Source organism: Mesocricetus auratus, unplaced genomic scaffold (assembly GCF_017639785.1).
Source record: "Mesocricetus auratus isolate SY011 unplaced genomic scaffold, BCM_Maur_2.0 Super-Scaffold_100040, whole genome shotgun sequence".
Lineage (NCBI taxonomy): Eukaryota > Metazoa > Chordata > Mammalia > Rodentia > Cricetidae > Mesocricetus > Mesocricetus auratus.
In genome coordinates this window covers 6,397,623-6,424,348 of record NW_024429217.1, presented here as the reverse complement: position 1 = coordinate 6,424,348, position 26,726 = coordinate 6,397,623, and the positions used below count along the sequence as shown (strand labels likewise).

The following is a 26,726-nucleotide window of genomic DNA, read 5'->3' as shown; positions in this document are numbered from 1 at the left end:
GAGCCTGTGTCTTCTCAGATGACACCTTCTGGCAGGCCCTTTGGCCCTGCATCTAGATGGAGCGGCAATTCTGAAAGCATGGTTATGTAGTTCACACCTTCCTATGTGGTCTGTTCTGCACTATTATGCACCTTCTTTATTCCTGGGATGTGTGAAACGTGTCCATTTCAGTAGATGTTTCTGCTAGGTACAGTCATGTCTTAGCTCCGTGTTTCTACCATGTAGGGACGAGTTCTCTTTCTACCCCACACCAAGAGTACTTTGTCTTCCACTGGAAGAGAGTTAGGAGAAACACTCAGTATCTGTGTATGTAAGCATGGGGACCCACATGCCACAGCATGGTGTGCAGGTTAGAGCACAGCCTTGGTGTTGGTTCACCTTCAGCTGTGATAGAGAAAAGACCTCCTGTTCACAGCCAAGCACACGAGGTGACCTAGCCCCTGGGCTTCTGGGGCATCTCCTTTCAGTGGATCCCATCTTACTGTCGAATTCTAGGATTATAAGCTACCAAGTCTAACCCCATGTAGGTTCTGGGGAGTCCAGACTTCAAACTTGCACGGCAAGGGTTCTACTCCTTGCCATCTCCCTGGCTCATGCACACCCTTTTAATGGTGTTATTTGACTTACTAATAGACCTTCTCAAGGATGCCTCTTCTGAAATTAAAGAGCAAGGGGTTATCTTTCTCAGCTACTAAAACAACACCACTTCAGTTGAGTTTTTCATAGCACCAATGAAAGCAACATAATAACCCTCTCATGACTTTAGAAAATTGCTCATTTTCCATCACATGAATTTCCTAAAAATTGATGCTCCATGAGCATCAATGTCACTGTATTTTACATCATGTCAACTTCTAGCGGAAGCACTGTTGAATAGACATTTGTGAACAAGAGATGATTCTAAAGAGGCTTATTTTTCTCTTTATGGATACTAATTTTGTTCAGTTGACTTTATTTTCTTGAGTCTGTGTTGCCACAGCAGAAATTGCTTAAATTACATGTAATTAAAGAAGATCTGGACAGGACACCGTGTGCTGACAGCTGGCCCTCAGATCCCAGAGGCTTGCAGGAGCAAAGGATACTGCTGGTTCATAGTGCATGTCTACACAGGTTCTCAGTGGCATGCTTCTACTCTGAAACTCGAGTTCACAGGGTAGCCTCCTTTTGTATCATGCTGGCCTTGTGCCAGTGGCAAGAGGAAATGGTAAGCCTAGATCTTGGTCTTTGGGGAAGTGACATAGGATCGCTTCCATTTCATCTCATTGGATAGCATTGATCACATGACCATAACCAGTCTTCAAGATGATAAGAAATACTGTCTTCCTTCGTGAAGAACTGGGCAGTCAATATATGTAAAGAGCAGCCACAGTATCCAGGTCTGTTCAACTCAGTGACACATTGCATTGGATCACTGTGATTTACTGAAGTATAACAAACACATAGGGACATTTCTTAATGTCCAACTTATCTTTTCAGTAGCCTCCTGAGTTAATGGAGCTTCATCATTGTATGCTTGAGCTGTGTCTGCTCAAAGAGAAAAACCATTGCTCCGGCACCAAATTGTTTTTTATTACTAAACAATATGATATGCCTTTTTAAAAAGTGGCACAACTGGTTGACCTTTCTTCAAGCAATAGTTGCTTCAGACATCCCTAAAGAATAAAGAGGGTCTGATCCATGAAGCACACATGCATGCATGCATACATACATACACACACACATTGCATGCATCCATAGTGATTTACAGTGCAGTACAGTCAACAGCAGATGTTAGTTCAGAGTCAACACCCCACACTATTTAAAACCCCATGTGTAACTTTCCAAATGTTCCTTTAACTCACTCGTTAGCAGTCCTATAAGGAAGAGATGACCACACTTGCTTGTAAAAGAGGGAACAGAGAGATAAGCCATGCCAAGTAACAAACGTTTTCTTCTTTTTTCTCTTTTCATCTATGTGTGGTGTATGGACAACTGTCTAGATGTTTTTGTGTGTGAATGCTGGTGCACTTTTATGCCAATGAGAGCCTGAGGTTGATGTCTGGAATCATCCTCCATTGCTTTTGCACACTGAGTCAGGGTCTCTTGGTCAAATCCAGAGCTCACTAGTGTGGCCAGTCTCACTGGCCAGCTTAGCCGTGTTCTGAAGTTGCAATTACAGGTGAGCCACAAGGCCCAACCAGTATTTTTTCCTCTGTGGATCTGAACTCCAGTTGTTATGCTGACATGGCAAACACTGCAACTAGTCATCTCTCTCCTTAGCTCCTAGTAACCTACTTTTGTGTGGAAGAGTAAACCTCACCTTCCTTACCTGGTAGTAAACCAGTTTAACTGATCTGGTCTTCTCTTGTCTGTTCATAGCACTGACTTAAGAGGTGGGCAGTGTCTTGTTCCTTTGTTTACCTTCCCCTGGGCTCTCTCGTCCCTGTTTTGTTTTGTTGTTGCTGCTGGTTTCTGCTCTAGCATGGTCTGACTGTGTAGCCCACGCTGGCCCTAAAATCTGCAACCTCTACCCCCAGCCTCTTTACTGCTAGGATGGACGGTGTGGCTACTGAGTGCCTCTTCTCACATTTTATAGGTGAAGGGTCTCATTCACAGAAATCAGTGGGTATGTTCCAGGTCATAGCGTGTTATTCCAGAGCTCGGAAAAGCCTATGCGTTTGCCCGACTCCAGTCAATGCTGGGTATCATCTTAGCTCCATGAAACCAGCTCTTAGAGGCAAAGCGTCCAGAGTCAAAAGCGATGAACAAATTCCTGGTTGTTTTCTCCACACCCTGAACTGATAAATAGTCGTGCATTAACCCATGGGGAGAAAGCTAATGCAGGATCCTTGGCATAGTTCAGGAGCCTGAGATTGACCTTGTAGACTTTGTTCTACACAAGGCACCTGCTCTCAGTGTATTAGACTAGACCAGGGCATTGTTTTCAACTATAACAGTCTGCCTTTGAGAGACAGCCTGTCTATTGCTTATTTTACTCAAAATGAATATGGAAAAGCAATTCTCTTTTACCCGACACTATGCTCTTCGTTCTGTGTATTAGAGGACAGTCTCATTGAAAACACTTGAAGATGTTTTCTTTCTTCCGCCCAGTTTTATTGACAAGCTGAACAATGTACTCAAGCACCCAACTTTTAAAATTAACCGCCATTTTAGAATTGGAAGAAGGTTTTAATTTTATTGGTTCGAATTATTCTCATTTGTTAGTATTTTGGCATACTGAAAACTTGCATACCTACCACATGATGAGACTTATTATAATATAAAGACTTCTCAAATGTTTCCTCTGGGTGGTTACTTGCCCTTTTAAAATGCCTTCCTTTATGTAATTAATCTAATTTGGTTTTAACTCCACAGCTTAAAAGGCTAAAGCAAATGTACTTACTAAGCCTTTGATCGGGTGGGTGAGTGAGTGGGCAGGAGGCTGTATGTTGGTGGGCATGTGTGCCATAGCCCTTGTGGGGAAGTCAGAGGACAGCTTGCAGTGTGATACTCTGCTTCGTCCTTGTGGGTCTCAGGGATCAAACTCAGGTCACAGTGTTCAGCAGCAAGTGCCTTTACACACTGAAGCATCTCACCAGCACCGAGGGTGATTTAAAAAGTCTAGCAGAGAATGAAAATCGTTTACTAATTTCTACTCCAGCTCCGGGGACAGGGGAGCTGCTGACACATGGACAGAGCATGTCTGGGTTATTCTGAGTGTACAGCATGTACTTAAAGGGACACTGGGCTTGGAATCCAGACAACTAAGTTAAAAACAGAGCACCAGACATCACAGTAAGGAGAAGCAGGGTTTTCAGCTCTGGTGCCCTATGTTAAGAGACTCAGGGTGTGGTCATGGCCACGCGGGGAAGAATGACGACATGAAAGGTCTTACTATCACTTTCCACTCACCGTAAGAATTTACCCAGATGTGGGGGTGCTGCCTGTAGGAAAAACAGAGGCTCTCAACACAGCGTAGAGTGTTCTGTGCTTCCTAGCATGCAGCCTGAAGAAGTGACCGTGGGTGTACTAAGGTATTTGATAAACCAGGGGTAAAGTCCTTGAAGACACAGAGCAGAGCCAGCTGAAGGGGGAAGGCAGGTCCCACATCAGATCTTAATGGGCTGTCTCTCGCTTGCAGTGTACTTAAATGAAGCGGGCTTCAACTTCGTGAGAAAATGCATCCAAGCTGTGGAATCAAGAGGTGGGTGTGCAGAAGGGTGTGTGACCTCTCGCACATGTCTTACTCCTCCAACTCCAACCTCTCCCTGGGAAGGAAAGTGCGCTTTGGGCATGAACACAATAATAAATTTGAGAATGATATAAATTTAAACTGTGTGAGTATATAGCTAGCCATAATCTCAACTGATTATACTCTTTATTTTTAAAGATTTATTTATTTTATTTTCTGTGTTTATGTGAGTTCCTGCATGTACGGACTGTGCGTGTGCTTGGTGCCTGAAGAGGCAAGAAGAGGACATCAGAGTCCCTGAAGTTACAGATGGTTGTGAGCCATTCTGTGGGTGCTGGGAACCGAACCTGGCCCCTGCAAGAGCAGCTAGTGCTCTCAACCACTGTAACTATTTCTTTCATAGATCGTTCAGATACGTTACGCTTACACTTCTTGCTGAAGAGCAAACTACTGTTTATCATTTCAAGCTCTTTCAGGTTTTCAGACACTGGACGTAAGATCTTAGGAAGGTTTTACTCATCGTCTATTGGCCTCATGTTCTTTTCCTTTGCGATCTGAATGGCTGTTCCATTCTTGGCAGACTTTCACTTTCTGCGACTCCTGCTAAAGCAAAAATGCTGTTCTGCTTCGAGTTCTTTCAACTTGCATTCAGAATTTCCCTGCATTTGCGAGTTTCAAGGAGTGAACCAGAATCCTTGGTGTCTCTCAATCTGCTCCCCAGCCTTTGAAATAAAGATGTAAATGGCGTAGGACCATTGAATGCAGAGGACTGTCTGACTGGGAATAGAAATGCTGGTCTTCTGTCTTGGATGCATTTTTGTATTCAGAGTTGTGATTAGGCAGATTGACTTTAGCTCTGAGAAGATCTCAAAAGACTTTTAAGTAGATGTTCAGGGCCTGCTCTGAGAAATCTGTGGTGCGAGGGTGAGGGGTATTCCCAGGTTTGACATGGCTACAATTCTCAGCAAATTTGGATAAGTAGCTGTCAGATTCTTCGAGGGCATGTGCCTGGGGTTTTTAGATGCTGTGCTTGAGAAGTTCCTTAAGTCATACTCACTTGTGATCTTCTTCCCTCAGGCATCACCATTTTAGGCCTGTACCGAATAGGAGGTGTGAACTCCAAGGTCCAGAAACTGATGAACACCACATTTTGTAAGTTTTAGATGAAACAAGGGTGCCATTGATTTGGGATATCTGTACAGGTGATCCAACAAACAGGTTTCTCTGAGACATAGACAGTTCGTTACCTTTGTTAATTCTTATATCGTGTTGAAAGTTAAATTCTGTAAGATTTGGGGGGATGTGGGAGTGCTGCCGAAACCTTGGGCATGAGAACCCACATTTTCCCGCTCTGCTAAGCCATTAGTCCCTTTATTCAGTTTTCAGTGTTGACTGTAACAGAGGAGGTGGCATTACTGTGAAGTTGGACGGTTCTGCAGCATTTCCTGCCTTGGAACCCCAACTCCACTACCTCAAAGCTGTCTGTCATCTTGGAAATTGCTTACCTTCTCTGTGTCTCTGCTTGCTCCTTTTTAAATGAGGGCAATAAATACTGCCTGCTTCTTCAGGTATGTAAGGACCAAGTTAATGATGGCCCACGCCCAGCACTTAGCAGCATGCCCCTGTCCTGTCAGCCTTTAGAAGAAATTGATTTGAGAATAGCAATGCTTCATGGCACCTTTGAGGGCAAGAAACAGAGTGAGCTTCCAGCCAGATCACAAAGGCCACCTGCCTATAGTGAGCTCTGATAGAGCTCTAAGATGCAAATGCCTTCCTTTTGACCCAACTCGAGGTGGTACACATTCTCATCACGGCACAGGTAATATTTTGAATTGTAGTTTAAACATTGCGAATTTTATTCTTTCCAGCTCCCAAATCCCCTCCTGATATGGACATTGATATTGAGCTGTGGGACAATAAGACTATAACGAGTGGGCTGAAAAACTACCTCAGGTGAGGAGGGATTAGAACCGGGTTTCTGGCCGCGACTGCTCTCCTTTTCTTGGGAAGAAACCATCGGTTGCATGGAATCCTTGCACATGGCCTTCACTCCTCAGGTCTCAGCCTTCACCTAAAGGGACACAACACTGCTGACATCTGCTCATTCTGGAACTCCCACATGCTTTTTCCAACAGTAACTTTAAAAGCTGCAATATTTTGTGACTCCAGAGTTAGTCTTTTTGTTTCCTTATATATGTGGTGCTTTGTGTATGTTTTTTAAATATATTGAAGTGAGTTTTTTTTGTTTTGTTTTTGTTTTTGAAACAGCAGAGTTTCATATAGCCTTGCCTGTCCTTCAGCTCACTACTTGGTTGAGAATGGCCATGAACTTCTTGTCTGCCTGTCTATACTTCATGGGTGCTGGGATTGCATGAGTACACCACCTTAGCTGGGTTGTGTAGCACTAGGGACACATTCAAGGTGCTGTACATGCTACACAAGCGCTCTACTATTGTGGGACATTTTGATTGCACTCTTACCCCCCTGAAACTGTCAATCAGAGGATGAAACTAACTAGTAGCTCACCAAAATTAGTCATAGGGTTTTAGAGAGACACAGGAAGGAGTAGAGTGAGGGTTAGAAAGAATCTCTCTCTCTGCCCTTTTGGATCAAGGGAGGAGAAAGGAAGTCACTGGTTGCTTCTCATTGTTTCTCTAATCAATCAAGTTCTTACCCAGATATTGGACTCCCGAGTTTTTATTGATAAAGATTAATTAGGTAAACCCTTCAGCTGTAGCCCAACATGGAGTGCCATTTGTAACAAACTTTCCAGTCAGAATTTCACCAGCCCATAAATTATGACAGAGATTCCTTATCAATTATGAAAGCTTTAACCTTAACTTAGACTTGTTCTAAACTAGCTTTTATGACTTAAATTAATCTGCTTATATTAATCTACATTCTACAATGTGGCTTTTATTTTTTTAACCTCTTCTCCATTTCTGTATGTCTGACTTTTTCCAAGTCTGCTGGAGAAATCCCTTCCTTGCTTCTTAGGTTTCTCTCACTCTCTCCTGGGAAATCCCATCTGTCTTCTCCCACCTCGCTATTGGCCATTCGGCTTCATTAAACCACTCACAGAGACACATCTTCACACAGTGTAAAGGAGTATTCTGAAGTATTGCTTCATCCTCAATGTACCATCCCTGTGCACACATGGTGACCGGCGTGCTCCGGGCCATTAGATGGCTGCAGTCTGCGTTTTAACACTGTCTGCTTCCCGCTGCCAGGACCTTGTCATACTACCTAACCAGCCAACTGTTTGGTTAGTCATTGCTTCACCTTTAATTGGCAGAAAACAGCCATGGAATAGTTAATGAAGACCTGGGGATGTAGGGAGACAAAAGTTTCTGTAGCTCTAGATGCTCTCTGTTTCTCTGTCTTAGGTGCCTTGCAGAACCACTGATGACTTACAAATTGCACAAGGATTTCATCATTGCTGTCAGTGAGTATGCTTGCACCTAAGGCGTGGGGCTGATGCTGTTTCAGCTTACATATGCGAGTTTGAATCTCCAAGGCCTTCTTTCACTTGCTGCCTAAAAATATTGCCAATATGATATTTAATAGCTTGCACTGTGGTTTGCAACTCAACAAAAATTGCACAGTACACTAAATATTTTGTCTTTTAATAAGGCAAACTGTGACCGCCATCTCTAGTCCTCCCCAAACCCATTGTTATTGAGGTAGCAGCCTGATGTAATTAGAAAAAGTTGTGAGGAATCCTAACTTCTTATTTGAGCAACTAAACAAGTTTCTTGTGACAGAAAACTTACTTATGGGGTTATGCCTTTATGAATTTATGTGTATCATGTGCATGCCTTTGAAGTCTGGAGGGTAGTTGGGAGCTTTCTTATATGGATGCTGGGAACTGAACCCAGGTCCTCTGTAAGAACAGTAAGTGCCCTGAACCGCTGAATCATCTTTCCAGTCCCATGACAGCAACTGTATGATAAACATAATTACAATTGTATGCAGCAAGTTATGTCAGTATTCACACTTACATGCTATATTTCTAACCCCCCCAAAAAAAGGTCAAATATCATGAGTCAGTAGAAATTGTTCTGCTAATTCCCTTCCCCCTGAAGTTACGTGTTATAATCACAGACTCGTGTCTTTCATTTGTGTTGTTGGCTGCCTCAATGTTATATTAGTGGATTTAATTTGAAATTCAGGTGTAGAGGGCTGGAATACTGTAAGAATGTGGCCTGAGAAGTTAGTAATACATACTTTACAACTGTTGTAAGCAGAGTGTCAGCTCGGCAGCATCAACATAATGTAAATTATAGTGACCTACACATGTAACAATGATTCAGCATTTCATTGTTGGAAGTGTATGAGGTGTGACTTTCATCGGAGAGTATTATTCGTTCTTCACAGTCCAAGAAAAACAAACAAACAAACAAAACCAGTTGCTTTCATATACTTCCAGAGGTTGAAATGCCCCAGAAGTGTTGTCTTCCAATGACAGCATCAGGTAACATGGGTAACTTGGTTTTAATTCAGCAGTCATGGCTGACCACATAGTAACATCACGCCTTTCTAAGTTTTATCCTAAATGCTATCCATTCATAGCATAGTATTCATATGACCACATGTTTGCAAAATGAATAAGACTCAGAGAATATTGTCTTATTTTGTTGATGAGCCAGTCAGGACCTAGAGTAGGTAAATGACTTGTCCAAGGCATTAGTGTACATCAAGAGCCAGGACTATGAGCTAGATGGCTTGTTGTTGTTCAACAAACCTCCAGAGATTTGTCTTTGTGTCAAGTGGCATTTGAGCCTATGTCTAAAACTGTGATGATACAAGCCCTTGGTGGCAGGTTTCCTTTATTTCCATCTTTGGAAACCATTATTGAGCATTGTCTCAGGCAAGGATTTACTCAGTGTTGAGTTGGCTTGTTGAATGAATTTAGACAATCAGTTTCAAGTTTCTTTTGAGGAATTTCAGTGAAAATGTGAAATGTTACTGGAACCCTAGGAGGATTCACTGGAGGAGGGGATTGCACTGCAGCAAGGGACTGTGAAGCTGCAAAATGATATTTTTCCTCTTCATATTTTTCTCTTTCTTTGGTTGTTGGGTGAGGTGCCTGGGGTGATAAATGGGTGTTTTGCTTTTTTTTGAGACAGAGTCTCACACTGTAGCAAACTAATGTGGTAGTCTATCCTGGCCTTGAACTTGTGGCCCCTTTCCTGCTCACCCTGGCCCTTGTTCTAAATCTTATTTTCACATATATAGCAGGTAGATCAGAGCCTTGAAATCTCCATCCCACCCGCTTTGTCCTCAGAATATCCCAGAGCTGGCTTCTTGCCTGTGTCTCCACACAGATGGTGTAATGTAAAGAGTTTGCAAAGGCCTTGTGCCCAGACTTGTCACTGACAATGGGGAATGTCAGCTCCTTCTGAAATGTTATGGGCAGGCTGCACCCGAGCTTTAGTCTAGCATGACTGGATTTGCTGAGGTGATGTCTGAAATTTCAGATTTCCCAATGTCACAGCGAGTTCAGTGTCTTCTGTTTACATAATGCCAGCACTTCAGGAAGGCCACGCTGAAGTTCTCCTTTGTGAACCGAGAAGAGGAATGCTGGTTTCCTCTGGTCACACAGGGTTAGATCTCCAGCATGTTTCTATGGAGGAATGTGAATTGCACTGATAGGCGTCTACACCAATATCTACAAGCCACATTTGCCGTGTATATACACATGTGTGTACGCACATGCGCATCACAGCCCCGAAGGGCTTCTCTTGTCTCTGCACATGCGCATCACAGCCCTGAAGGTCTTACCTTGTCTCTGCACATGCGCATCACAGCCCTGAAGGTCTTACCTTATCTCTGGTTGCTCAACCCCAAGCAGTCGGTGACTCTAGGTCAGAGTGATATGGTTTGTTGATGAGGAACAAGCTGAAAAATTACGCATTTGGTTTGGCTGCTTCCTGACTTTACAGCCATGGACAACAAGCTCACTCAACATTTCTTAACCTAAAAGGCGTGGTTAATGACAGCATGTGAAGCAACACTTGTAGGCATGAATGGTAGAAATGTGTATGATGTTCACATTGACAACACTTGTAGGCATGAATGGTAGAAATGTGTATGATGTTCACATTGACAACACTTGTAGGCATGAATGGTAGAAATGTGTATGATGTTCACATTGACAACACTTGTAGGCATGAATGGTAGAAATGTGTATGATGTTCACATTGACAAGTGCTTACATTACAGGTTTGAATGCAATCACATCTGTAACCCTTTTTACATAACAGAGTCAGATGACCAAAACTACAGGGTGGAGGCCGTCCATGCACTGGTGCACAAATTGCCGGAGAAAAACAGAGAGATGCTGGACATCTTGATAAAACACCTGCTCAAGTAATTGTGTGGCTCATGTTGCTCATTTAATGACTTGAAAGTCTTGCTAAGATAAGCTCATTCATGTCATTTTAAAGTACACGATGGTGTTACGTGGTTGCTCTTGTAAGCCTTGTGTGACATTAGAAAACAGTGTGTAGTTTGTTTTTAAGATACATGGTTGTCTATGTGTCATATATTTCCAATATACAGAAAATTGTATCCTCTATGACTGTTAAACTAGTGATAAAATGATTTATGTCAACTTAGAATGTATGAAGTTTTATAATATTTTCAGTTCTTTACAGTGGTGAGTCTGGAAACTACTAAGGCCAATGAGTTTCCTCAATACACACTGACAGTGCAGGTTACCCCTTGGGGCTCACATTTTTTCTCAAAGATTTTCTTCTGACTTTGGTGTTAGTTCACACATGTATTTTAAATTTAATATAGATCAACAGGAATTAGGTAAGTAGGTATGTGGTTCGATGGCTGAGTAGATGATAGATAGATGATTAATAGGTGATAGATGGTTAACAGATGATAGATAGATAGAAAGAAACGGAAAGAAAATAGGTAGATAGATGACTTCTTGATTGTGTAATAGGCATGACTGACTTACTGTAGTGTAAAGTTCAGTATACAGAGCCGGTGGAATTCAGTGGTGAAGTATAACCCTCACATTTGCTTGCTTTGGCTCCCTAAGCGTCTGGGATAATGGGTTTTGTACCATCAGGCAGGGATTCTTCTGCATTCAGGCAACAGAATTTCCAAGTAACATGGAATTGTGTATGAAGCTGATTAAGAACTGGTCCAAAATAATTTCTTTGACTCCGAATATAGTGTCCACTCACCTACTCTTTAATAGTCTGTTCTACAAGAAGTACAATACAGAAATACCAAACATTTAAATGTTTGTCTATGGACATTGCATATAATTCATGAAAAACAAACAAATAAACAAAAAACTAAGAATCATTTCCCTAAGTAGTTTAGCCTTTATAGTTATTAGTTTTATTTTCCCAGGGTTAGCATCTTACGTTCTTTATTTAAGTGTTCAAAATACGCATTTTCACTGTTAGGGGGATAGTGTGGGCATGCTTCAATGCACCTGTCAGGTCAGAGGACAACTTCCAGGAACCCACTGTCTGCATCCACCTTGGGGTCCAGGGATTAAACTCAGATCATCAAGTTTGCCTAACGGACACTTGTTGCCCTCTGAGCCATCTTGCCACTCGCCTATTAAATCTTCAGTTGACATTGATAGAAATAGCACATTGTGTCTCATGATGATTCGATATGTATTTATACATAATATATAATAATTAAATGAAGGTAATTATTTCCATCCCCTTAAGCATTTCCCTCTGCTTTGAGCCTAGGGAGAAGAGGTGCCAACGTACATTAGAAGAGGGAAGATAGGTTTAGTTCTACCACACAATAGTGTGACCAGTACTATACAATAATTTATTGTTTATCTTCTGAACAATTTTCTTCCTTTTTGATGCAGTTTTTATTCACACCCATCAGGAATATGCAATGGCAAGCAGGGGACCTGGCCTCTAGTGGCATATATAGCTTGTAATTTTTTTACACATCAAGTTTGATAGAAAAGAACATTCCTAATGTTGAGAATTTGCACTAAGAGTTTATGTTCTTCATTTTCAGAGTGTCATTGCACAGCCAACAGAATCTCATGACAATCTCAAATCTCGGCGTCATATTTGGCCCAACCCTGATGAGAGCGCAGGAGGAAACTGTGGCCGCCATGATGAACATCAAGTTTCAGAACATAGTGGTTGAAATCCTGATCGAGCACTATGAAAAGGTGGCTGAGGTCCACACACCACCAACTTCCTTGTGTTGTCTATGAGCTTTACTTTGTGATCTGAGGTTCCTGTAAAATGCCCATCTTGTCAGCTTCATAAAAGGCTTCTTGGATTCTTGTTGTCACCTATGTATTCAGTGTTTCAAGTCCAATGAGTAGCCTGACTCTTCTCCAACCCTGAATTTCTGAAGTTTCCTTCTTTCCTGGCTGCTACTCAGCTTTCTGCTTGAATTCAAAAGGCACTTCTGCATTGCTTGTGTTTAAATGTGACTTAGCCTTTTCTCTTTAGCCCTCTGGAATTGGACTCTTATTTGTGTAGTAATTCCGGTATTCCAAATAACAGAAAAGAAACAAGGTCAGATGTGGTAATACACACTTGACAATCCCAGCCCTTGAGAATCAGAATCAAGGTCTTGAATTTGGGCTACATGCAAGAGTCTGTCTCAAAATGCAGGTCAGTGATAGGTAGAAAGTAGAGTCTTGAATTGTGAGGTCCTCCTATAAAAGGTCTTCCTTAAAAGCTTAAGTTATTGGAGTAACTATGGGATGTTGTGGAAGCCAAGTTAGCCCACTATGCCTGATCTGGTACTTCTGAGAAAGTGACCCCATATTTCTCCCTAAAGTCCTTTCCTAGTGACCACACAATGATGTCCTCAGTCACTGCATAAGATTGCAAGCTCACAGTCCCTTCATATGTAGTAGCATCTGAAGGCTGTGCTAATTCCACTTCCTACGGCTATCCCCATCTCCGTGACAGCCCAGTGCCCTCAGCATCCAAGAACCTGCCCCAGAATTGCAAGGAGCTGCTCTCCTGGAAGTCACATAGAACCAAGCTTCCCCGTGGGTTGGGCTTCCCTGAGATGAAAGCGGAAAGGAACACTGCTGTATGAAGAAACAGAGTTTCTGGGTAGAGACATTTGCTCACAGTTGACAGGTTTCTTAAAGTCACCAGACTTCACTTTCACTTTGGGGAACAGCAAAGATGAAAATCCAGAGAAGAGGGTTTATTCAGTAGATGCAAAAGAATGCAGCGATTAGCTCAGGTAGCGTCTCCTGCACGCCTAGGGATTCTTCTCATAGCCATTGAACCTTCTATCATGTGGACGCACAAGAGGCTTTCACTCTTTACTGACCCCAGTCCATCTCTCTTCCTGTAGATTTTTCATACCGCCCCAGACCCAAACATTCCTCTTCCTCAGCCTCAGTCTCGGTCTGGATCCCGAAGGACCCGTGCCATCTGCCTGTCCACAGGCTCTCGGAAGCCCAGAGGGAGGTACACGCCATGCCTGGCGGAGCCTGACAGTAAGTTTGCCCCATTGTAGGAGAGCCTCTCTTGTTCTGTTTAATCTGACCCCTCACTTCTTTGGTCATTAGGAATTAGCAGATGTGTTTGTGGGCGCTCTTTCCCCAACACCCATCTTATAGTCCCTGCCGGCCTTGTGGGAAGGCTCCTTAGACAAGCATATTCATGTTGCCACAAAGGAAGAAGTAGTTTGCTCCTTGCCCTTTTCCTGGGACTGTGGTTAAGGACACCGGGTGCTACTTGTGGCAGATTTTGTCCTGTTGTCAGAGTGACCGGCAAGAGAGCTGGAGGGTGTCTCATTGAAAAGCCATTTTCTGGCTTTTGTTTCGCATTATGCTGTTGAAGAATCAGCCCTTGAATGTCAGAGCGTCCCAAAGAAAGGAAGGAAATAAGGAAACCGACAGCACACGTGAAACCACAAGCTCCTTATTCTGAGCAGGCTTCTAGCTGGGGTTGATCACAGCGTGAGCCCACGACAAACGTTAGGCTGTGGCTGTTCTCCTTTTACCTTTTTCCACCGGGCTCCCAGTGCTTCCCCACGGTCCATATTTAATAGAAAATGGCCTAGTAAAATTTGTCTTAGGTGTGTTTTCAAGCTCTAGTGAGATTTCAGGTTGTCGTGCAGGTCAGAAACACGCTCTCCCCTTGAGTTACACCCCAGTCCAACAGCCAGTTTCTTGTGTTACGACAGTCATAGTAGGAAAATGAAACAAAACAAACAAATAAAAGCCTTCTTCCCAGAGCTGCCAGCAACTTGTGCCTTTGAGCAGACCTGGTACAGTGACTCAGAGCCCCCTGAGATCCGAAAAATAAAGGATGGCAAGAACACATCTCTAATAGAAGTATGTCTCCTCCTTATATATACATACATACATACATGCATACATACATACATAGATATTCATGAAGGGAGCCTATTTCTCTTACTTCTGAGTTCTGTGTCACAGGCAATTTTTGTCCAACTTCAAGTTAGTCCATGAATACTCTGTAAGAGTGCATAGTTCGCAGGGCTGTGTAAAAAAATCATCCTGTAGAATGTGTGAATCGAATTCCCCGTCACCGAAGGCAAGCTTTAACACCTTCCTCCAGTACTGAGGATAGTCGGCCCTGGCAGGTCAAGGCCCATGACTCTGTGGAAGGCATGGCGGATTGAGAGCAGCAGGGCTGTGCCGTTTCATGTTACCGACCGTAACCACTGTCTCCCTCGTCTGTCTCTTCTCAGGTGACTCCTACAGCAGCAGCCCAGACAGCACACCCATGGGCAGCATAGAGTCGCTCTCTTCCCACTCCTCTGAACAAAACAGCACCACAAAGTCGACCTCTTGCCAGCCCAGGGAGAAGTCGGGCGGTATTCCCTGGATGGCATCCCCATCGTCTTCCAACGGGCAGAAGAGCCTCGGTCTGTGGACAACGAGCCCAGAGTCCAGTTCTCGAGAAGATGCAACCAAGACAGATGTGGAGTCAGATTGCCAGAGCGTGGCCTCGGTTACCAGCCCGGGGGATGCCTCTCCCCCCATAGACCTAGTCAAGAAAGGGCCCTATGGGCCCTCAGGACTGAAAAGAACCTCTGCCTCCTCCTCTCTCAGATCCATCTCTGTGGCTGAAGGTGAGGAGGCCTGCAGCCCATCCTGCCAGCATTCCCCAGTGTTGCTGGCTGGTCACTCGGGGTGACTGATGGGGACAAGGTTAATGGGGGAAACCAGTGAAGTTTGTCTACTTTGTACTTGAGCTCGGGTTCAAAACTTCTGTGTGCTGTGACATTATCCCCCTGAATCTCTCTGTCTTTGTGGGTGATGTTTTGTAATTGCTGTCGAATTTGATCTCCCTGAGTGATGGGTCGCTGTTCCCAAAGAACATTCTCTGTCTTCTTCCCATCTCCTGGAGGAAAATGCTGCCTTTGGTATACATGGTACTGTGAGTTATTTTGACTAATAGCACCTTGCATGTTCTCTCTAGGAAACAAGAGCCACAGCGGATCTGTCCAAAGCTTAAGTTCCATAGGCTCCAAAGAGTCGCCCAAAGCCACACCGAACCCAGAGCTGCCTCCAAAAATGTGCAGGAGGTTAAGGCTCGACACCGCCTCCAGCAATGGCTACCAGCGGCCAGGCTCAGTGTGAGTAGGAATGAGTTGGTATTCACTGTCTCCTAACGATATGGAGGGATTGAATCTGTCCTAAAAGAATTTGAAGGTCCTGTAATTAAATGGCTCCCCCTTTAGCTTCTGTAGAACTGGGTCCATTTCAATAAAGAATGTGAGAGTTACTGTAGGCTCAGGCTATTATCAGCCCCTGGGTTACCGCTTAGCCGTGACTTAATGTAGGATGGGAAAATAGAAGCATCATAGTGTGGTTATGGCCTTTGGAGCTAGGGACCTTCCCATTAAAGCAACCATCCAGCTCTCCCAATATGGCTGCCCCTACATGTGAGGGCTTTCTGTCCCCTCCGCCTTGTGCTTCTCTGATGGGGACAAGGTTAGAGACAGCCAGGATGGCAAAAGGCAATGGGAAGAGAGTACTTCTCATCAAAACAATGAGCAGAAGCAGAAAGCTCATAGGACGCCACTGTGTAACTGGGAGCAGAAAAGGGTGCAGAGGGATGCAAGGAGCCTGGAGGAACAAGGGATCAAAGCCCAGGCAGGAAGCTCCTCTTCCCCTGCTCTCTCTCCTGCCCCTGGCAGTTGCTGAACGTTTCCCAGTGTGTGTGAGCTCTCACTAGATATCTTCACATGTGTGGACTCTTCTAAGGGTCTCACCTGCGGTATGAGCAAACCCCTCTTGAGAGACCAAAACACATGTCTAGAACATTTTAGAGCCCTGGGTCCCCTGACCTCCTGGTTCTCTGTGCCACACCCATCTGTCATCTAAGGGTGTTCCTGACATTTTCCTGTGTTGAAAGTTCAGTAAGGTATTTTACTTACTTCCTAAGCCCAACTCCTCAGGAATGGGATTGCAGATCCTTCTGCCCATTACGGTCTTTCTACACCTTTAGTTGCACAGTGTGCCCAGCATTCCTTACAGAAGTCCAGCTAGATGAATCTGTTTGCCAGTTGGTCTGCTTGCTGTTCAGCCAAAGGCATTAAAGGAAACTAAAGTTTAGATGGACGGTCAGAGGAGTTGAGAGATTATCCCTCTGTCCTTTACAGGACAGAAGACCTTCTGCCTTCTGGTTGTTGGTTTTTTTTGGGGGGGAAGGGAAGGCAGGGTCCTCGCGATTGTCTGTTGGGGCTCTGTGAAGAGTTCTAAAGGTTGGGGCTAATGATGTGGTGATTGCCACCAAGCCCGAGGACCTGAGTTCCATTCCAGACCCGGACCCACGTGGCGGAAGGCGAGAACCAGCTCACGGAAGCTGTCCTGTGACTTCCCCATGCACACAAAAGATAAATTAAATATTAATTTAATTGCTCAACTATAATGATGTAAAAAGCACGCTATTTTTAAAACCAAGTCTAGAGGAGCTCATTGGTGGAATTTAGTTTTTTTTTTTTTGGAGAATTTAAGAAATACTGTGGTTGCCAAGGACTCTTTAACTGGGGTAGCCCCCATTCTGCAGCCAACAGTTTCACATTGCCCCACCCCCACCCCCACCCCCAGCACACACACTCTGTGGCTGAAGAAGCAAGGTGCAGACTGGCAGGTTCATTTAGATGACACATCCTCGGGGGTTTTCCTCTTTGCCTTATAGCAACAGTGTCCACCATAGGAAACACAGGAAGCGATCATCTCAGCTCCCTGAGCTTTCAGGACAGCATCAGCTCCTCCTCCATCGTGTTGATTGAGCCAGTAATGTGCTTCCTGCTGGGAGCCTGGTGGCGAGAGACTGTTCTCTCTGAGGTGACCTCTGTTTGAGGTAAAAGGAAGAGGACAGTGAGAGCTGCAGGAAGGGAGCTAAGGTCTAGTGTAGTCTCGCTTGAGCTGCAGGCAGGCTGCCGCTAAAACTGTCACATTAAAGCAAAAACGGCAGCCCCACTGCGGCTCCAGTTTGGGGGACAGTCCCCGACTGGCTTTCTTTATTTGCACAATAACCCTGGATATCCCATTGGACCTGATGGCTTTCCCGATTGACTTCATTTAAAAATATTGAAGTATCCTGACTCTTTAAGTGTTGCTTTTAAAATTAATCAGTGCTTTTAAAAACATTTTTCAGAGTGGCAGCAAAGGCTCAAATATTTGAAAATGCTGGTTCATTCAAGCCAGTTTCTTCAGGACGGTAAGTTTTCAAAAGCCTTAACACAATAAATAAATATAACAGCAGGGGTATCCTTGCATTGATATAACACAGTTTGTAGCAGCCTCTACCTCAGTTTCTCAGATAATGAAATAAGCCAATGACCAGTGACCTTTGCTAGGAAGAACACCTCTGCAAATGGCATCGTATCAGATTGTTACCATGGTGCCTGTCTTTTAAAATGCTTGGAAGAGAACTGTAGCTGGGATGTAACTCAGCTGATGGAATGCTTGCCTGGCATACACAGGCCCTGGTTTGATCCCTAGCCCCACATAAGCTAGTGTGCACCTATAATCCTAGCGTGCCGGAGGTGAAGCCATGAGCATCAGAAGCTGAGCAGTGTCCTTGCCTGCATTGAGGCTAGCCTGACATACATGACACCCTGCCCCTCCCCTCCAAAAGGATGAGGACTTTAAACCAATCTCCTAATTAGTTGTCTCTTTATGCACTTCTGATAATAGTCATTCTGGGGACAACTGTCAATAATATATTCTTGGCTCTTAAAAGTTATTGCTTCTCTGGAAGAATGTTCTAGAAATACTGCACAATGCAGTGTAGGACTGCAGAGCTACTCGCCCAGGAACCTCTGTTCCTTCTGGACTGGACTTGGTTTGGTTTGGTTGCAGGTCTCTGCTCCTTGGTGCCTCCTTCTCAGGTTCCTCTATGCCCCTGCTGTCCCAGTTCCTCTAATCTGCTTGGACCTTAGACTTTAATTTGAACGGAACTGCATGGAAATGGCTGGTCTCCCTACCTTCTTTTTAGAGGAGTTACTCAATGCAGGCATGTAAATGTAATGGCTCACAGAGCAAACCTGCCTCACTCCTGGTCCTTTCGGCTGCACTGGGGCATTTTTGAGCTTCTACAGCTGGATAACTAAGTCTATGAAGCAAAGGAGTCATGGGCAGTTTATTGCTGTGTAGCTTCTGAAAGCTACTCAACCAAAGGTTCTTGATGTCATTTGGTGGTTATCGTGTTGCTTTCTATTGTTTTCTGTCATTTCTATAAAAAAAAAGCGTGTGAACTTTCCCCGCAAGCCTGTCTTAAGCATATCTCAATCCTAGGAAATCATCAGAGCTGTTAGGTCAAAGCCTTCCCAGGGAGCTTTAATAAGATAAAGCAGGCCTGTCTACCTCTCTTAGGCTAATTTAAAGAGACAGGGATTGGTAAAAAGGAAAGAGAGGAGATTTATTTAATGTGGCCACATTTAGGAAAAGGAACAAATAAGTAAGTCTGGTGACATCCCCCAACATGTCCATCCTTGGGGTCCTGACAAAAGTTTTTGTTTAAAGAGAAGGCCAGAGATATGTATAATGAAGCAGTCCCCATCAAGGAATCCATCATAACTGGGTTTCTTACATGCCGGACTGGTAAGGTGTCAGAACCTTGAGAAACCCATTCCGGGATTAGAAGGTCCCCCTCTGGGAGTAACAGGCTTCTGCTTTTTCTGTCTCCCATCATGAGACTCCTGGAGCAATTCCAGTTCCTTGGGGACCATTGTTTCAGTAGTCTGATAACCAAAGGGGGACACAAAAGAGTTCCCCTTAGAGTCCCTTCTGCCAGGATGGTTGTATGCACATGCTAGTCATTACGGGTAACAGTGACCTTCAGGCCCTTACATTTTGTTCAAAGTCTCACCTATAGCTTGCACACTTGTCTTTTGTTGCTGTTTTGACTTCCGATGAGGAGTCGCAGCGATGTCTCAGTGGGATGATTGCTGCACACCTGTCCAGGTATCTTCACCAGCTTTCTCCCCGAGAAGGCACAGGGTGCTGAGCCGGCATGCCCAGCAAGCTTCCTGTCTTTGAGACTGCTGCTGTCGTCTGGCATCAGTGTGTGAGGCGTGGCCTTGCACTTCTGCCTGTCTACCCAGCCGTGGACCAAATGACCCTTTCACAGGGGTTTCCTAAGACCATCCTGCATATTAGGTATTTATGACTCAGAGCAGCAGCAATTATAGTTGTGAAGTTGCAATGAAATAATGTTGTAGCTGAGAGTCACCACAGCCGGAGGAACTGTATTAAAGAGTCAGGGCCTCAGGAAGGTTGGGAAACACTGTGTGGTCGAATTGCTCCACTAGATGGAGCCCTTCTATCGTGAGGTGCTAAGCAGTCTTCCTGTTAAGGAAACACTCAACAAGCCTCCTTCTGTATCTACTAAAAGACTGATTGTAAGACCTTTCCTCCGGTGTACAAAACTCATAGCTGCTCACCCTCTCAAATGCCATACATGTCATTTGCATAGTAACTACTTACGTCTGCCTTGATGTAGCTATTGCTAGACTGTTTAAAACACCTAGAGCACACATGCTGTGTAAACAGATATTATATCTATGTCATTTAGGAAATACTGACCAAAAAAAAAAAAAAAGATCTGAATGTGTTTAGGACAGATGCATTTTTTTCCTGAATACTTCAGCGTGGTTGGTGGTTGAATCTGTGTTTGAGGAGGGGCCTACAGATATGGAAGCTGGCTGGAACTGTAATTATAAAGACAACCCTGGGAGAGTTAGCCAAGCAAGCTGTCAATGAATTGAGAAGGCTACCCCATGACAGAGACACACCTAGAGGGTTGGCAAACAGCCTGTGAATTTAAAACACTTTATACACTCTAAAGCAGAAATCAGCTTCTAACAGTCTTCAGCAGAGACTTCTGGGTTCCCTTGTTAACCAATCCCAACATCCACGCACAGCATCCTTAGTTTTCAGTGAGCCCTGTACACTGTGGACCACACATCATCCTCAGGGGCCTTCACTCAAACTTTTGGGCCAATATTTGTAATCCCCTTAGTCACACATTTCAGGAATCCACACTCCGTATCTAAAATGAAGGTCCTAATTCCGCATTTACCAAACAGGCTGTGAGTACATACAATAATGTGTTTGAAATATATGGCAGGTGCATTAGAGGTGTTCTCTTCCTCAGTAATAACTGTTATTGTTGTGGTTGTAATTGAAATTATAACTCATAACCATGCGTGATATTCTGATGGATACGTTTCTAATGAATATGTTCCTGAACTTCAGCACACCAGGCTCCTCTGAGACCTTTTGTGGCCTTGACTGAAACTGAATTGCACACGAGGGCCTCTTCCTGACTTCCCTCATACCTGTTTGGTGTGCCTTGTAAGGACTTCACAGAGAACCCTGCCAGAGGCATTGAAGGATAATAGATGGGTAGAGGCAGGAGATATCTAACCAGTGGATACTCTTGAGCCAAACAAAAGCCTTGCCTCCAAGAACCACGTGGGCTCTGGCTGCCGTGGAGCAGAGGGCGGTAATGACTCAGGAATGCACGTGGACCATTCGGGTGGCTTTTCAGAGACCGAAGAAGGGAGAGGATAGCTGGCCATTCTGAATGGGACTGGCGGGATTCACTCAGAGGGGCAGACACTTGTCAGCAGGGCCTTTCCAGGCTGTGATCTGGATGCACACGTGCTCAGAGAGGGAGAGGTGCGCGGAGAAGGTGCCAAACACCTGAGGACAAGCGCCAGGTGGCTTTGTTTCTAAATTCTGCTTGTATTTATAAAAGGAGACAGGCGCGTTTTTAGACTTAGAGTACAAGGAGCCTGGGGGACAGGTGAGACTACCGGAAATGGATACCAGGAGTAGAGAGCCCGGAGTTCTCTGCAGTAGAGAGACTTGCAGACGTCAGTGCTTCTACACAGGTGAAGGGGAGGGTGTCTGCAGCAGAGCTTACAGAGTGGAGCGAAGAAGGCTCAGTCTTGAGGAAATGGTGCCACTTACGAATCGGGCAAAGAGCGATGAAGGGTGGTCAGGAGGAAGCCTGGCCAGCAGTCCCTGAAGCTGTGAAGAATGCCATGGTGGCGAGATCGCCATTAGGTTTCTGATGGGTGCGGGGTTGCCCTGTTGATAAGGGGATGGCAGGCGACCAGAGCAGGAAGCCACCAAATCAATAAACCCAGAAATGGCATCGCTGTGCTGAGGGAAGAGATGGTAGGTGGAGTCCGGAAGTGGCAGGTCTTTGGAACATAACTGAATGTGGCAGAGGAGTGGGGACTTGCCTAGTGACTTCCTTCCTGGTCAGCGCTGGCTCCACTGTTTCTAGACCAGCCCTCATACAAAAGCCCCAAATTCTGGTTACCATTAGGACTCCAAAGTCTCTGTATGCAACACGCGGTGCCAGGCATAGGGTTTGCTGCTGTTGTTTTTAAGGGGGACATGACTGCCTCTCTGGTTGCAAAGCCTCCATCTGTGCCTCCCACTGCCTAGACAATGAGGTGGCAGTTGCTGACTGTCCTTGGTACCCTCAGCTGCTAACCTAGCGTCACACCTACTCAACAGTTAACCGTACCTCTTGGGTCTGAGGTAGCCTGAAAATTAAAGTGGGGAAAAAACAAAACACAAAAGTAGCCTATTCATTTCTGACAAACCACAGCATATTTAAAATCAGCCGACACTATTCATTGGGGATTGTATTGTCTCCTTGGGATGTATTGTCTAGAAACACAAGAAGTGTTTCCAAGGAGGGCGTCAGTGAGTTGGACAGGTCTGGTTTGGTTACAATAGGATCACATACAGTTGTGAAGAACACACCCATGCCAGCCTATTTGTGTCCATCTTTGTATTGTATTCTAAGTATCATTAAGTAAGAATAGTTTTGGCTACACTTGAATTGAGTGTTATTTTTATAAACTGCCTTGATCTTGCAGCCAAGCCAAAGCCATGTACTCCTGCAAAGCAGAGCATAGCCATGAACTGTCCTTCCCCCAGGGGGCGATCTTTTCCAATGGTGAGTACATATGTCCTTTACATAGGGTGAGGGGGCAGGCAGCATCAGATTCCAAACCCAAATCTTTGGTATGAGTGAATACACCCTGCTTTCTAGACCCCAGCATCCCTCGTAGGAGCATTTACTCACTTGTATCCAAAAGAGAAATAAGCAAGCCAGCCATGGTAGCACACTCCTGACTGTCAGGGCACGGGGACTGCCCGTTAGAGGACAGCCATAGCTACATAATGAATCTTACAAGGCTGGCCTGGCAAATACACCCTTTCCAAAAAAAAAAAAAATAGAGGAGGGGGTGGTGTTTTAGAGAAATACAGATTATCTAATTGATTGTGTGAGTACTAAGAGCTTCCAGCTTAAGAGGGGCTGTGCCCGTAGACTCTTGGGTGGCTGTTAGTTTGCGGTAATCACTTGAAGCTAGTCTCACCTGGGTCACGTTGATTTGTTCCTTCCTTTGACCAGTGCACCCGTCTGTGGAACCAGGATGGCTGAAGGCGACGTATGACGGCAGAACAGGACTAGTCCCTGAAAACTATGTTGTCTTCCTCTAATAGTATTAGTGGATGGCAGTATCTTCATGGTATCCATGGTAACACATAAGAAGCGCTTTGATTTTATCTGACACAGATATGGGGGACCAGCCACTAAAGGAAAACCATCTGTTTGTCTAACATTCTTCACCAGCAGACTATGCAGCCCCCACTGAGGAAAAGAGAAACACAGATATTTACACCGCAGCCATTCCTTTTTGGCTGCTTTCTTACAGTGAAAATAATCTTGCTTTTTAATTTTTTTTGATAAGAAGTGATTTTTGTCAGTGTCTGTTCTCTGCAGAATCCCAGATACTGAGCTCAGTTCCGCATCCCACAAATCCGGAAGTCAGAAATCTGCTGTACCGTGTTGAGATCTGTTCTGTATTGCCTGGTAGTCTCTGGGGAACCTTGAAATCATTACTTTAAATGTGTAATTTAAATTGTTCATTTATTATTTTTTGTTTCTTAAAAATATACTGTTTTTATATGTGGTCGTTTTGCTGGTCCTAAACATTTCAAGAAAATCAGTCGTTGTTTTATCATAAGTATATTATATTTGTTTTTTTAAGATGATATTTGAGAGCAATAATGTATGTGAAGTCTGTAAAGAAAGTCAAGTTAAGTCAAACACTGATTCCACCATAAGCAATCCATCCTGAATGCTAGATGGCTTCTGCGAGTTCCGAGCAAAGATCCGCCAAGGGTGTCTGTAAAGCCTGGGTATAAATCATTTTGTGATAGACTAGATTTGACTTGTGAAGCACAGACACACATGCTAATAAATCAATAACATGAGCATCTTCTGCTTCCTCAGCAGCATCATAACAGGGCAGCGACAGTTCTGGGCAAACTGTAAAGGTGAAGTGTAGCGTACAACCATCCCACCTGCAGGACTGAAGTCTTCGGGTATTTTAATGATGAGGAAGTTGCGGTCTCTGAGTTGGTAGTATACAAACGATAAGGACGTTGTTTGGAAATTTGAATTGGGAAGCTGTGCCTTTTAAGCCTTTATTTAGTTGAAACAGAAAACAAACACCAAAGTACTGGTTTCTTAGGCCACAGAGTTTGAATTTTTTTTAAATTTATTTATTTATATGAATATTTTCTTCACGTGTATCTGTTTTACATAAATGACTTTTACCCATGAAGGTCAGAACAGGGAGTCAGATAACTTTGAACTAGAGTTACAGGTGGTTCTTGGTCACTACATGGGTGCTGTGACTCGAACTCTTGTCCTCTGGAAGAGCAGCAATCTCTCCAGCCCCAGGCCACACAGTTTGAAAGCATCCTACAGTCATTAGCAGGAATGAAATTTATAGAGGTTTTCTTTGATGGCATTCAGTTTATAGCCTTTCCTATGAGTTCCACCCAATTATAGAACTCATAGAGCAAAGAGGTATTTACTTTCCAGATATAGGTCATCAGCAAAAGGTTATATATCAGCCATTTCTTCTATCATAATCTATTTCAACAATTTCAACATATAACTCCTAGGAGTATCTACAATGGCAGAGACCCTGTATTCTCCATAGTCTAAAAGTTGTCTCTCCAAACTGGTATCTAACTTGGCCTTGGTATCTAACTGATTCCTTCAGTGTTTTTCCTAGTTCATAGACACTCAGATGTCTAATGGTGTGTGAAGCTATTTATACATGTCATAGCCTGTAATCTCAATTCATTCCACATTGCATATACACAACACTGTGCCTCATTGCATTTATGCTGTTAAATGAAATAAGACAATGAATTAGAATTAACCAATAATAATAGGCAGATCCAGAAATAACGTCATTGAACTGAAGGCAATTAACGGAAAACAGCTCATAAGAATTACAATGTAGCGGGAAACTCTGATGAAAATTTGGCTCTTTCTCTTTCCTCCCTGTGTTAGTCCCTGTGCATGGCAGTGAGGCATTGCCGAACTCCTCGGTCATTTCTGTGTCTGATGACCTTGGGGGGGGGGGACAGAAGGTAACCTCTATAATGTCTCAGTTGCCTAGTCTATAGGACCTTTGTCTTCACCCCCTTGCATCATGCTAGATCAGGAAATCTGAAAGGAAGCTGATTTGCTTTAAAGACCAACATGACAGCAAGAACCAATGTCTTCCTCTGCTGCTGCTGCGCTAAGCAATCTCAACCTCAACTTTATTTTAACAGACCAGAGCATTCCTGCCTCCCAGTTGAGGGCTTCGAGCTATTTCTTTGTAGGACATGGGTATGATATCCAGTTCTCCTTTCTGATGGTGAGACCTGCTCTGTGTTCCTCTGCTTTGTTGAGGTTTCTTCCCTGAAACAAGACACAAACATGCTGGTTCATGTTGCACGTGTGCCTGAGGTTTTAATCTTTTAGATTTTTGTTTGTCGTATTAATTACCTATGTAAGGAAAGCATAATGGTCTGTTGGAGCAAGGCTAGATGCTTTCCCCGTGAAGTAGGTATCTCACAAATGAAGCTTGCAGGAGCACTGCAAAGGTCAAGATGTGTGCTCTGAAGCCCACAGAAGGTTTGCTGTGTGGGGGAGCATTGCCAGCCGTGGAAGAGTCATGCCCAAAACTGTGATGCCGTCGAAGCAATGAAGAGCCTTACCATTCAGAGACAGTGAGTGGGACATGTTAGAACTGCTGTATCCTCACTCTGAAGCCTATGTGAAATGACAGGCACCCAGGTCACTGCATACCGTTTACTCAGTGTGAGGATGGCATCAAGGGTCCGATGTAATCCCCGTGGGTGTTTTGTGCATTTGAAGCAAAGATGTATTTAACAGGTGACTCTTTGGCTATGCCATCATTCCACTAAGTTTAGCTCATACACAATAGTCATTCAACTGAACAATTTCCTAATGTATTGTGTGTCAGTATCTGAAAAGTAAAGTAATCTTTATATCTCTGCAGTGTCTGTGTAGTGTGAAGAAGCGTTGTCGCTATGCATTTTGGCTTGCTTGCTTTGCTTTGCTACAAACATGAGAGAAACATCCACCAGTAGCCTCTTTGCTGACTTACTCTTCAGGGATTAAAGAAATGACAAATATGCTTTAGATTGCCCATAATTCACAACTATCCAGGCCACAGATAGTGAAGATAAAAATACGTGAGATCTCCTCCATTTTTCTCTTCAGTAGTTAACCTTACATGCATGGCCACCTGCTGATACCTGCCATGTCAGGAAGAGACAAAATCTCTCTGTGTTTCAGTGAATGTCCCCTGTTGCTGACCTGGTGATATTTGTGTGTCACAGAGGCTGTTAGAAAAGCCATCAGATGTCGACTCAGGAAAATCTGAAAACATTTTATCTAAACTTCGTGGGACCTAAGTCCCATTTTGTAATATTGTGTATTAATGAGACACCTATGTCATTCGAGATGTCCTAAAATATGCAGTGATTATGGGAATGGGACCCAGGTCCAGTCAGGAGATTCATTTCTGTTTCATATATTTGCTATACGTACCCTAAAAGTCATTTCAAACAATATTTTTAATACATGCATGAAGTCAAGTTTCATGTACTGGAATTTTTCAGTTGTAGCATCATGCTGCAATAGGTTTGGGGTCTTAGGATCAGAGAGGTTTGCCT

At 44.0% G+C, this 26,726-nt stretch overlaps 1 protein-coding gene across 2 annotated transcripts in view; it reads left to right on the top strand.

Moving 5' to 3' along the window:
* The window catches only part of Arhgap42 (Rho GTPase activating protein 42), a 226,544-nt gene extending 200,502 nt beyond the window's left edge, over positions 1-26,042 (top strand). For both annotated transcript variants that reach the window (XM_005077326.4, XM_021231343.2), the window contains exons 13-24: positions 4,121-4,183; positions 5,249-5,323; positions 6,040-6,124; positions 7,558-7,616; positions 10,438-10,543; positions 12,191-12,350; positions 13,508-13,652; positions 14,876-15,259; positions 15,610-15,766; positions 17,797-17,859; positions 22,547-22,626; positions 23,086-26,042. In XM_005077326.4, coding sequence (XP_005077383.1) covers positions 4,121-4,183; positions 5,249-5,323; positions 6,040-6,124; positions 7,558-7,616; positions 10,438-10,543; positions 12,191-12,350; positions 13,508-13,652; positions 14,876-15,259; positions 15,610-15,766; positions 17,797-17,859; positions 22,547-22,626; positions 23,086-23,174 — 1,466 coding nt within the window. In that variant the 3' untranslated portion in view covers positions 23,175-26,042. The remainder of the gene's footprint in view (positions 1-4,120; positions 4,184-5,248; positions 5,324-6,039; positions 6,125-7,557; positions 7,617-10,437; positions 10,544-12,190; positions 12,351-13,507; positions 13,653-14,875; positions 15,260-15,609; positions 15,767-17,796; positions 17,860-22,546; positions 22,627-23,085) is intronic.
* The last annotated feature ends 684 nt before the right edge of the window (positions 26,043-26,726 follow it).